At 36.0% G+C, this 13,775-nt stretch overlaps 1 protein-coding gene across 8 annotated transcripts in view; it reads left to right on the forward strand.

Moving 5' to 3' along the window:
* Nucleotides 1-13,775, forward strand: part of KCNT2 (potassium sodium-activated channel subfamily T member 2) — a 376,144-nt gene that overhangs the window by 328,337 nt on the left and 34,032 nt on the right. For 6 of the 8 annotated variants that reach the window (XM_082394255.1, XM_082394261.1, XM_082394257.1 and 3 more), the window contains one exon: nt 4,114-4,134. The exons of the other annotated variants lie outside the window; for them this stretch is intronic. In XM_082394255.1, coding sequence (XP_082250381.1) covers nt 4,114-4,134 — 21 coding nt within the window. The remainder of the gene's footprint in view (nt 1-4,113; nt 4,135-13,775) is intronic. 8 annotated transcript variants of the gene reach the window in all.

Raw genomic sequence — 13,775 nt, forward strand, 5'->3', positions numbered from 1 at the left:
CATTATGTCAAGTGGGAGAATACAGACTCAAGAGACCACATATTGTATGATTCCAAGTATGTGAAATGTCAAAAAAGGTGAAAGGTATGCAGACAGAAAGTAGGTTAGTGATTGCCTAAGACAGGGGGAGGTGGAGGGAATGGAGAGTAACAGTTAATGAACATGATGAGACTTACTGGGGTGATGGAAATATTCTAAAAATTTTTTATGGTGTTGGTTGTACAACTTGGTAAATTTACGAAAATATCCTTGAATTTTACGCTTGAAGTGGGTGAATCATAGGATATGTCAAATATGTATTAGGGAAGTTCTATATTGAAAAGCTATAATTAATATTATTAGAAAGATAAGATATTGTAAGGATAAAAGATGAATAGGAAGCTGTATTTTTAAAGGAACATTTAGAATAAAAAGGAACTCTTGGGGATTGGTAGTACATGAGCAGAAGTGAAAAAGTTTGTACCATAAAACTGAGAAAACCACCAAGAAACTAGAGCAAAAATTCAGACATGGAAAATAGTAAAGAAAAGATAAAATTAGAGAACTAGTCCAGGAGGTCTAAGAGTCTAAGATCTGAATTTTAAGACTTCCCTAAAGAGGAAATGAAGCAAATTGAAGAAATATCAGTTTAATAACTTAATAATAATCCTAGAACAGAACATGTTCCAAATGGGAAGGGTCACCAGAGGCCCACCACAGTGAATAAAATAGGCTCACACTAAGGCACAGTATCATAAAATTTCAGAACACTGAAGGAAAAGAGAAGATCTTAAAAGAGATGGGAGAGAAAACCAAAGGGTAGGTCACATTCAAAGTATTTCTTTGAATTTCTCAACCAGCAACACTACAAGCCAAAAGACAATGGAACAATGCCCTCGAGATTTTGAGGGAATATTATTTCCAAACTAGAATTCCATATTCGACAAAACTACCAAACTTGTGTTAGGGTAGGATTAATCATATTTCAACATTTTCTCCAAACATATGCTCCCATGCCTGCTTTCTAAGGAAATTACTTCCACCAAAATGAATGAGTAAACTGAGGAAGTAATCATGTATGCAAAGAAGCCAGACATTTTATGGAAACCTGGCAACAAGTATGAGGCCAAGGCAAAAGTCAGGAAGGTGATGAAAGGACCACCAGGCAAGAAGTGCAACCTGGAGCAGGTCAGAAAGCTTCAGAAAATTTTTCTTCTGGAAAATGAAAGCCGTAGGATACACGATGCATCTCACTGTCTTAAGGAAAGATTAGACAATTGCCAAAGAGTTCAGGATGGATTACCAAGTACAAATCTAACGAAGCAATTAATAAAATTAATTATTTAACTCTAGGAATACAATATCACCACCACCAACATCAAAAAATTATGCAGGCAATGAATAGTAACCACATTTCCCATGTATTTCACCTGTAAATTGTAGTCATAATATGCCCTGAATTTTGATCTAACCAAAATTACACTTCAACCATTTTGAAATGATGGGATATAGCAATGGTGGGTGGAAAAGATAGTTACTCTCTCTTCTTCCAGAGTGAGAAGTCAATAGATAAAAGTAGAAACTGACAAAAAAATTAAGAAATGACAGTCAAACATGTTATATAGAGACACAAAGATAAGGACCTACATGTCTAGCTAAAAGAGGTAAAAGTAGCTGGGTCCTATGAGAGGAAAATAAAAGAGATCATGGTGCGAGCTGCTATTTTTCAAAACAAACCATAACATTTTCTGACTATTTAAACTATGTATGTATAACTAATAAAAACAACTAATAAATTTCTAGCTGTAAAATTTCATTTTCAGACTCACTCATTGATCGTTTCTTCAGTTTATGCTTTTAAATATTCAATTCTATTCAAAATATATGAAATATTTTAAATTTAATGTCAACATTTCATATAAGAATGTAGGAAGGATAAACTAATATAAAAAATCTAGGTCTTGCTTCCTTGTTTTTTCATGGAGTTGAAAAAAATACATTTTAAAGGCAGATGCAGGTTTTCATGCCACATCATTTTCTAATCTGACTTCAGTATCTTCCCATATTTGGTGTACAGAGAAAAAAGTTAAATTATGTCACTGCTTTGGCTGTGGGAGGAGGGGAAGCACCAAATCCTTTTGAAGGTGTCTTTGCAAAGACACGTGATGATAAAAAATACACATAGTTAAAATCATGAAATTTATAAAAGCCCTGGCACACTTATTCAGTTTTTTCCTTGTGGGCTATAAATTGGTGGAAGGGGGATTCATACAAAGACAAACATACAGTGGGAGCGCGTACAGGGACTGGAAAATCAGTCCGTGGAGAGTCGGGTGCAGCTGGATCAGCCCCTTTTCACCTAATTGTACAACACCAAGCCGGAATAGACCACTCTCTACATGTCTATTTCAGGGAATTGTTACAAATACCATACTCTCCTGGTTCAAAAAATAAATAGAGGATCAACAAGGACTTGTGCTTCTCTTGGGGACAAAAGAGAACAGTATTTCTGTCCACAATATTTTCTCCATAATTCTCAAATTCAAAAAGCTTACTAAACTGATTTGGTGGCAAGACCTCACTTTAACTGTTCTGAGATTTTTCATAATATTTACTTATTCCCCTTAAAATGAATATTCATGTTTTTCATTACAGAAGTGTTTTTATTATAAAATGCTACTCAAGACCCTCCGAAGGTATTACCTACTATTCAGTATATGATACTTTCCAAAATCTGAAAACTTCTGAATTAATAAAAATATTTATTCTCATTTTTTGGTAAGAAAATGTGAAACTGTATTTGCCTTCAGTTTTCCAGTGTACTGAAAATCACATTTTCTTGAAATGAACTATGACCAGTGAAAATTTTACTAGAACTTAGGAAGAGATCATTTTAAAGCATATTAAAATACCAACATCTTTACAGTATAACCAATAAATTTGTGGAATATGTTACTCTGTTGTTCACCTTCATCATCAATAAATCCTATATTTTTAAAAACTGTGCATAGGTAATAGTTAACCATCTACCAACCATTAACTTTTTACAATTAAATTGGATGCACGTATCTTCGAATTATGGTTTTCTCCAGATGTATGCCCAGGAGTGGGATTGCTGGGTCATATGGTAGCTCTATTTTTAGTTTTTAAGGAACCTCCATACTGTTCTCCATAGTGGCTGTATCAATTTACATTCCCACCAACAATAAGGGAGAGTTCCCTTAAATTGGAAAGTAATATTTTAAATATATTATTAAAATTAAAGTTTTCATTTTATAAAATCACATTAATACAATGATTTTAGTAAGGATTTAGATAAAATAGTTTTGAAACTCGAGCTGCCCGTTCTCTGCATTTATTCACTCACTCATTGGGCCAAGTGTTAAGAATCTGCAGACAAATAATTTCAAGGAGCCTATATTCATATATTTATTATGCATTTTTTATATTTGTAACAATAGTGAGAATGCTAGATAATGGGTTAGACTTGAGTTATATTACACCAAAGAATATAATTGAAAATTTCACTTCTACCTTTTGAGGAATGAAGATATTATTCCTCAGAACTGAAGAACAAGATAGCATGATTTTTATAACCCCTAAATATTTAGGGTTTATATGTTGACTGGGCAGATCAATTTTTAGCCTCTATAGCCTATGTGAAAACTAAGACTATTTCTATAAAGTTACTTACATGTATACATAGAGGTGAAAAAACAATCTTATTTTAAGGTCTAAAATTTTTTAAATAGTAAAGCTATTAATACCAATAGTGATTATTGAATATCAATGATTATGTCAGTATCCTCTCATGAATATAGCACTTTCATAAGCTCTTATCAATTGTTTTATTTTCTATTAGCACCACATTAACTTTCTATCAAATCTTAGAAAGATGATTTTAGAAAAAAAATCTAACAAGAACAAGTTTCTAGCAAATTTTTTAAATATTAGCTTATTCTTTACCTAATTTTATTCAAAAGTGCTATGATAAATAATCAAACACATAATTAGATGATGTGTTCTGTGGTATCTGTCATATACTGTCCTGTTGCTGATTGGTTTGTGTGTGTATTGTTTAGTCATTGTTTAAATTGTATTTTGTGTGTTTTTTTTTCCCTCGCTTTGTGTCAGTGTCGAGAAATAGCATCACAAGTAAGTATTTTGTTTGTCTCCCTTTCCTCAAATTGTCTAATATATTAATTCAGTTATTAAATGAAAAGAATATTAAAGATTGAATTCAATATTTCAGATTTTAAAAGAAAACTAGTAAGCTGAAATGCTTTTAAATGCTCTATTTTCAAGTTAGTGTATTTATATTTCCCTAATTTTATTCCAAATTTTACCTGTTTGTCTTCAAATTATGTTTATGTATTAATCCAATCACATATTTTACTGTGTGGTGTTATTACTAGCTAGTCACTTACTGGCTGTAGATTGTCCTCAAGGAAGGTGCCACCTTCAATGCAATCAGGTGGTACTGAAAGGGAATGGGGGTCTTGATATAAAACATACCTTTAGTTCGCTTCTTATGTAGTCTGGACCCCCTAGAAATGGTTATGGGAACAATAGGACCTGTGATGGATTCCTCTGGGACACTTTTTAATGCTGAATTTATTCTTTAATAGCTTTAATTTACTGTCATGAAGAAGCCATCACTTTAATGTTTGATAATATTAACCTGTGATGATCATTGATTTACTACAATAAAAAAATTCTTAATAATACATTATGTATGTTTACATACACTTCTTATATTCCTGAAACCTTGATGTTATCTTCATGTGATTTGCATTTTTAATTTTATTTTCCATTTTCTTCATGTAAATCACGATAAATAATTGTCATTATGGCCTTAGTACTTAACACAAACTCCCAAGCATTAAATAGAATTAAAGAAACTATTAAAAATATAAACATTTTCAACTTTAAAAATTGCATTTTGAATGTCAAAGCAGTGGTACCATTCAGCCCACTGGGAGAACACAGTTACAAGTGTTAAAGTTGTGTGCCAAAATTACCAACCAAAGGTACGAGTCTGTTTGAGCTTGTTGAATTTTGGAGAGAAGTTCTATATTATCATAATACCCAACATTTTGACAGAGTGACTGTTGTTTTCTCTACATCATAGATTTGAATCCATCTAATAAATGCAAATTCTGTTTATTAAATTATTTTGAACATCCTAAATTATTTAAGGTTTAATAAGCTCTAGCTTTATTATATTTTTAAATATTCTAATTTTGTTTTCCCATATATGTATTCCTTTGGAATTTACTAAATATTTACTAAGGAGGCTTCGCTTTGGGCTGTAAGAATAATGTTTTAGATGCTTTCCGACCTTTTTCACATGATGGTACATAGAAAATAGTAACGTTTGTTTAGCATGAAGCTGCTCAGGGCTTCCAGCTACCACCACAGGTGGTGCAAATTCAAGTTCTAGTTCAATGCAGAACACAGCTCTGGCACATGCAAGGTTTGGGGAGCTCGTCTTAGGGTTCTTACAGTTGCCTTATTAGAATATGTTTTATAATTCTTTGAGCTCAAATGAGATCAAACATATATTTCTAAAATTTTAAATTTGTACCAGCATTTGACCTGACCTGATTCACAAATAAAATTTAATTTTATTTGTAATGAACTGGCAGACATTATTTTAGGAAGTATTTTAGGAACATGTCACAAGCCAAGTTGCTTCACTTTGCCTCTCCTAAAGGCTTTCTAGGGCATGAGTCCAGACCTGGTCCACAGTGGTAGAAACACTAGTTAGTGGTCACACCATGTCCCAGTAAGAACAAAGTTTTCATTTGTTAAAAAACTTTATAGCTTCATGTTTGAAAGTAGAGTTAATTTTTTAAATGTAGGTTTTGGCTCTATTGTGGTTTTCCATGTTGATTCATATGTTCTTCACTTTTTATTCAGATGTCAAGCTTCACTATCTCCTCTTTTCTCTAACTTACCATTTCAGATGCAGAAAATCAAAGGTTTGGCTCATTTCTGACTTTTCGTAGCCAATTACAAGTTGACTCATAACTTTTTTCCTGATTGCTTTCTTTCTCATAGTTACTATTCTAGGTCTCAAAATCCTCCAGTCAATTCCCTATATAAATAAAGTGTCTTCCCTTTAATTTGCTGGGAAGTTTGAGTCTTCCAATATGAGTATCCTTCTCACAATGCTTTTTATGAAGAAAAAGCTCTAATTGTACTTTAGATGTGAAAATATGCTTATCCTTGTAATTCCAGTTTTTTCTTATACAATTTCCGTCCTTCCCACCTCTAGTTTTGTTTTGTCTTGTTTTGTTTTTTTCTCTCCCCCTTCAAATATGTTCAGGTTTCCCCAAATCTCAAGAAATTTTTCTCCTTTTTTTCTGTTTTTTCTTATTTTACTCTTGCTGTTAAACTCTCAGGAGACTTCATGTATGCTGTCCATTCTATTCTTTATCTCCCAGTTTCTCCCCCACTATTTTGTCGATACTGTTCTTCAATTATTAGAAATCTCTTTTAGCCAAAATCTTGGCCTTTTAAATTAGTTGTAATTTGTTTAAGCACTGTAGAACCTTTAACAGGGTTCATTATCTCTTCATCTTAAAATTCTCTTATCCTTAGTTTTCATATCATGAATTACTCCTATTTTCCCTGTTTTCACTGGTTTATTTCTTTTTCCCCTTTTTTTGCTGTTCAGTTTCTGCCTATAACAGCTCATTTTAGATGCTGCTACTGTGATCTTCCATCTGAAGGTTTGTCTATCTCCTGTCTCAGGATTGGCTTTAGAATGCAGGACCCCAAGGAGAGGCAGCGATCACCTTCATCTCCTACCCTAGGATGGGGCTTCATCTTGAGATTCCAGAAAGTACTCCATTATCTACCTAAGGGTGGGCTAAACTTCACTGCAGGTCATCTCTCCCAGAGCATTCATCTCGATCCCTGAACAATGCTAAGCGCTTTCTTGTTTTATTTAATCTGCCCAGCAAGCTAATACGGTGGATGATATTATTCCCATTTGTAAATGAGCAGAGACTTAGACACATTAACTTGATAAAATAAAAACTTAGTAAGTAGCAGACCTGGATTTGAATTTTATCACTTTCTGACATCAGAGCCTGTTTTTTTAATCACTAGGTTTCTCTGTAGGAGCTTCTACCAATTTCTGGCCACCTCTCTCTTTTCCACCATCTGCTTTGAGATCCCAAAGTGCTTTGTTTGGGAATCAACGTGGGAATTGCCACTTGAACCAAAACTGGGGATTTACCAAAGCTGTGTTTATAGTCTTTCCTCTTTTCAACACATGGCTTTGTAGCACTCAGTGTATCTTGTGGTTTCGATGATTACTTCGAGGTTGAGGGATGGCAAATTTTTGTTCTCTGCCCTCCCTGTTCTAACTCCTAAACATGAAGAACAAACTCATTATCTGCCAGATACTTTCTGTCTTATAATCTTCCAGAATTACAGATATTTACTGAGCACCACCAAGGTCCAGATGTTCTCATCTAGGTGCTTGGAATGAGTCAGTTAACATGCCAGGAAGATTTCTCAGAAAGTGGACATGAACATTTCATGCCTATTCTTGGATTTAATTACTTCTGGGTGGATTCACAATATCCAGATTCTCTTCCCTTCAGTGTCTTGCGTAATACACACAGATTAACGATGCCTAATGGTGGATGTTTGATGCCTGTCATACCAAGTCAATTGCTTGTTGCCGAATTTTAAGTTCCTATATTCTAGCCATTCTTTATTCTCCTCTGTCCCTGTTCCTGGGAAGATTCATTTATTCAATTATTTTGTCTGACCATAAAAGCACTAGACTTGGAACCAGATAATCTATGTTTAAAAGTTGGCTCCTACTTTTACTAGCTGTGTGTGAACTTGGGCTGTTCTCAACACATAGCAGAGTGGAGGTTAAGTAGGGAGATTTATTATTATCACTTCATCAGTTAGAAAAAAGGCAGAAATGTGTTAAGTGAATCGTTCATAGTTAATGGCAAACAATTCTGTGCCAGGGTACATAGAGTAACATAGATCTTATCTCATCATTTTTCACTGGTTCTTCATTTTTGAGTGGATAACACTGCTTCAGAAAATGTCTGTGTCAATACACTTAACTTTATAAATGAAATAATAGTAAGTATTCCTGTGATTTGGATAAATACCTTGTAATATTATCAAAAATAGATATATTCACTAACCTCAAGGGCACTCTAATTCATACTCTCACACACAGGCACACACACATACACACACACCATGGGTCTCAGCTCACCTGTAATTTTCTTTCACTTTTCTCTTATAAAAATTTGACTCGAATATTTTTAGTCCATTTTATTATTCTTTTTTATAATATTTCCTAGCTCTACTAATTCTTATCTTATTTTCAACGCCAGGAAAGCATTTCTTACTTGCATTATTTATGTACCTTAACTTAAGACTCTCACTGGCACGGGACTTCTCTGGCGGTCCGGAGGTTAAGACTCCGAACTTCCACTGCAGGGGGTGGTGTGGGTTCCAACCCTGGTTGGGGAGCTAAGATCCTGCGTGCTGTGTGGCTTGGGGGAGGGGGAAAGAGAAAAAAGAGTCTCTCTGGCACACTTATTAGCAAGAAGCTATTTAAATGCATCCAATCTATTTGTTTTATTTTAACTACACAGTCATGGCTTTCTGTTCACTTAATATCTTAAACTGCACGACATCATTCTTTCACTTTACCCTGCCACAGGAAGTAAAGTAAGCCTTCAGTCACAACTTCTTGTTGCATGGGTGCTGGAGTCTACAAAATCAGAACTGAATAGAAAGTTATAAGGTTGATCTAAGCCATCTAGGTCTTAATAAGGGAGTGATGATCGCCCAGCAACAGTATACTTGAATCAATAATACCGTTTTATATAGATTCTTTACATAAGAATATAAATATTCATATCTACCAAGTCTTATACCATTGACTCTCTTCCTTAGTTAAGACATTACATATATCATAGAAATTTTCTTTCCACAGTCTCATTTATTCATAACTGTTATATGCTTTAGGGTGGTTCTCAAATGCTGAAAAAGAGAAGAGGACTGTGTGTGTGTGTGTGTGCGTGTGTGTGCGTGTGTGTGTGTGTAAAATGTTTGGGTATGGTGGAATTGATGCTATACTCATATTGAAATCGCTATAATAGTTTTTTTTAACTTTATACGCTTAGGTGTTTTCTTCTGTACTGTAAGATTCCGGAGGTGATAGAATGATAGCCCCCTTCACCTACCCTACAGTATGTAGGGTCTACACACACACATATACATGTGGTTGAAACCATTGCTTTAGGCTATGTATTCCTGTAATTCTAGAAACTTCTAGAAAATGATGAGTGAGAATTGTACTGTGAAGATGACAGAGCTGGCAATGAAACTATGATTCTGATCATGTAAACTATCTGAATGCCTTTCTTGCTGTGTTGAACCTGTGTGCTTAATAAGTACTCTTCCATTTATTGATTTTTTGTTTATAAGTCAAATTTGGAGTTGAAAGCTATTCAGGTGTATAAGAAAATTCTCTACACACACATATATAAGTAAGTACAATACATAAAAACCAAAACATATGTACCCCAAAAGGACGTTTTATGTAGAAAGAAAATATGTTGACACATTTGGTTATTTCTAGATATAAAATGAATCATTTGGTTAAAGAAAACTGCTTTTTAGTTTTCTTAATGAACTAAAAGTTAATGAGGATGAAGTTAGTCTAGATTTGAGCCAGACTTTGATTCTAACCTACCAGACACGTATCAACATGAAATACAACAGTCAATATTAAATAACCATTAGAAGAGTGAAGAAATGCCTTGAGACCTACAAAAAAGGTAGTTACAAAATGTACAGTAATGATAATTTTGATGCTGATAATATTATTACTTCACCTTAAAAATACATTATTTTGAGGAGAAAATAAATGTTATAGCTTCAGAAAAGATAAAAACATTCCACTGTTGCACAGTGAAAGAAGGTCACCTGAGTTCATAAGAAAAACAATGAAAGAAAGTAGTGCTGCCGCATTGATAGAGCTATATGATATAGAAACATGACATAATTAAGGCAATTTCATTAAAAACTTAAAATGTATTTCTGAACACCACAACTCAAAAAAGCAATGAATATGTTAGACATATTAACTATTAAATATTTCAAATTGCTATTTAGAAAATTCACTTCTCAAGATCACCAATAATTTCTATAACATACTTATATGAGTGGAAGATACCTAACCTTTACTAAAAAAAACTTCCATCATAGGGCAATGCTATGGTCCTAGATAAAGTAATGACCTTTTATAACTTTTCTTCGTCTTCCTCATGTCTCTGTAATGACAGATATTATTTATGACATGTATGTTAGAGCAGCGGTCCCCAACCTTGTTGGCACCAGGGACCGGTTTCATGGAAGACAGTTTTTCCACGGACGGGCCGTGGTGGGGAGATGGTTCGGGCGGTGATGTGAGCGACGGGGAGGGGCAGATGCAGCTTTACGCTCACCCGCAGCTCACCTCCTGCTGTGAGGCCCGGTTCCTCAGACCGGTGACCCCTGTGTTAGAGGGAAGAAAAGCTGCACTAGGAACTATTTGACAGTATTCATCACCCCTTCCATTCCATGAGAAATACATCCTCCTGGACTCCAAGATAATCCATTTTTCTACCTCCTCTCATATTCTTAATTTCTCACTTATCTTCTACTTCATACTCTCCAACTGGGGATATTGAGGTATAAGATTTGAAATATAGGGAATTATCGATAAACCACATCGATCTTTTCATTATTGTATCCCACGTGCCTTGGACAGTGCCTTGCACAAGTGTTCAGTGTATGTTTCTTTTTTTTTTTTTAATTGACCCATCTTTTTCCCTTTATTTATTTATTTATTTATTTATTTATTTTATTTTTATGACTGTGTTGGGTCTTCGTTGCTGTGCCAGGGCTTTCTTTAGTTGCGGCAAGTGGGGGCCACTCTTCATCGCGGTGCGCGGGCCTCTCACTATCGCGGCCTCTCTTGTTGCGGAGCACAGGCTCCAGACGCGCAGGCTCAGTGGTTGTGGCTCACGGGCCTAGTTGCTCCACGGCATGTGGGATCTTCCCAGACCAGGGCTCGAACCCGTGTCCCCTGCATTAGCAGACAGATTCTCAACCACTGTGCCACCAGGGAAGCCCAAGTGTATGTTTCTTGAAATCAGACACAGATCTCCTTCTCAACATGGAGTCATCCTTTCAAATCTACTCAAATTTATATAATTTTCTTTGTACCACATCTGTCATAAATGTTGGCCCTTAATTATCATATTACCCTTAATTTTATGTAAATGTTATGTAAATACATGCCTTGTAATTGCTGCTCTGATGGTGTGAGCATGAGACCAAGGAGGACAGTTTCTTGCAGTGGAAGCCCGTGGACAACTTAGCTGTTGTGAGTGGTTCAGAGTCTCCAGAAGGTCCTAGAGGAGGCCTCTGCAGTGAAGGAATCTGGGGGTAGAGGCAGAGGAGGCAAAGGTGAAACTAATGCAATTGTCTGTTGTATTGCTATTTGGAGAGAATTTAGAGTCTTTTCTTGTAATGGACCTCATTCAGTGTAGGCCAGTTTGTGAGTAGCAGCATAAATGAGCTTTAAAAAAATTGTAAATGAGAAATACGTTGTCTCCAGAACCCAAAGGCCTAAAAGTATTAGATTTGTCTTAATATTGTCGGTACTCACAGATTAGTAATTATTTCTCGACAGTGTCAGAGATAGAGAACCCCTTGACTGAGCAAATAGTGTCTAGAAATATTCCTAAGTTGAGGGGACCTTGTACTTTGTGTGAGACGGTGGCCCATCTCTGTTCGTGAGCTCCTTTGTGAATGTTTCTGTGTCCTGAATGAGGGTGTCAAATGAATCTCCTTGAATGATAAGTCAAGTCATCAATGTCATGACATACCTGTACTCCAGAGAAAGTTGGATGCAGTGTGGATCTTGCCCGCGAAGGCTGTGTGTGATTGCAGGGCTGTTGAGGTGCCCCATGTCTAGTTAAGTGGAGTATTCTGTCCCTTCGAAGGTGAAGGGAAACTGGCTGAGTCCGTCAAAACAGGCACTGAACAAATCATATTTGTCAAATTTATGACTGCAAAGTATTTACCAGTTGCCAACTGAATAGATTCAGTAATTTCAACAATATTGGGCACGGCACCTTAATATGTGGGAGCAGGGCACTAAGGTTGGGACTGTCTACTGTGGGGCACCATTCATTCTTTCCAGGTTTAAGAACAGATTTAAGAACAGGTCAGTTTGGCTGTTAAATGGAGAAGCATTGGTGGTTATCATCTGTTCTCTAAATAGTTCTTATAATGGGTTTCAATCCTTGAAAGCTCTGTACAATCCTTGGAGATTTTATTAACTATATTGGGCAGACAGAAGGTTCATAGGGTCCCATTTTGTCCAACTGATTGTAAGCACCAAAAGTTTTATTTCATTTAATTTTAATTTTATTACTCATTGGAAGAGTGTGGCATGTCTACTAGGGGATGTTTTGGGGCCATAGGTGTTATGACCATGGGAAATTTAGGCAAGGCATAGATAGCTCTAATGGTTAAGATGAGGCCTACCTCTTTGTCCTCTATTTTATATTTGATAACTCCGCTAAGAGTATAGAGATTACCTTAATTTTAGAGCAATCTCCATATTTAGAGTCTTTGTTTAAAAGTAGTGAGATCTTCAGTCATAACTATAATTGAGCTCCAACTCAAAGAGAAAAGAAGGCCCTAAAGAAGCCCCAATCCAGTACATCTCAGGAGATGTTAAAGTTAATTTGGAACTTAGTTGTAGAGGCACAAAGCCAATCAGCTCCCTTTTTATTGTATTTTTCTTGGTCTTAATAAACTCTTTCGGTAAATTAGAATTTTCTAGTTGGACTAATTGTGGACTTCTGTTGCAGTTGTTTATTTCCTCCTGTTTTGTTGCTGCTGTTGTCTTTGGTTGGTAGACACTCTGGGAGCTCTTTTCTACCCTGTTTCATATGTATACGTCTCCTGCTCCAGAGTCTGAAGTCAGTATCTTCAGAGTTATGGGCCTCTATCATTGCTTTGTTGGATTTTAAGGACCTGAGGCTTATCTCAGTTTTGAATTCACCCCTTGGCTGTGCCACAGGGACCTGTGGGTACTTCTCCTTATTGCTATGGGGCTCAGCAACTCTATTGTTCCAGAAGCATAGGCAGCAGCAGCAGAAGCATTTTGTAGGGTCCGAATGAGCTGTATTCAGGATTGTGGATCTCAGCATGGCAACTACTCTTCCTTCACACAAGCAACCACGTAATCCAGCTGTAGGATGCTCAGGGTATCAGCATTTTCCCTGAATGCTCTATGCAATGCGGATTGATGCCTGCTTTAGACACACAAACACTGGTCACAGGATAAGGATAATTCTCTGAACTTAATGTCAGTCGTGCTCCTTACTGGAATCTAGGCACACAATTCAATATGAAACACTCAGATAAGTCTGAGACATATGACACAGGACCACTTTAACAAGAGCCCCAATTCCATACTCTTGTCCTTAAATGCCAATTATGGAAGCTTCTAACTTAGGTTGGTTAAATCCAAACAGAAGCATGGGAGGACTGAATAAATGCAACATAAAACTGCGTAGCTGGCAGTCGTGGCCTAGTTACCCTGGCCTCTTGTACCAATTGTTACAACTTTAAGAACCTTTCTGACTCCCAGGCTCTAACGTTAAATGCTTAGTGAGCCCAATAAATCATGCCCGTACCCCTAATATATTTCATTAACCCTTACCCATCCTAACCAT

Source organism: Balaenoptera borealis, assembly GCF_965194805.1.
Source record: "Balaenoptera borealis genome assembly, chromosome: 1".
NCBI lineage: Eukaryota > Metazoa > Chordata > Mammalia > Artiodactyla > Balaenopteridae > Balaenoptera > Balaenoptera borealis.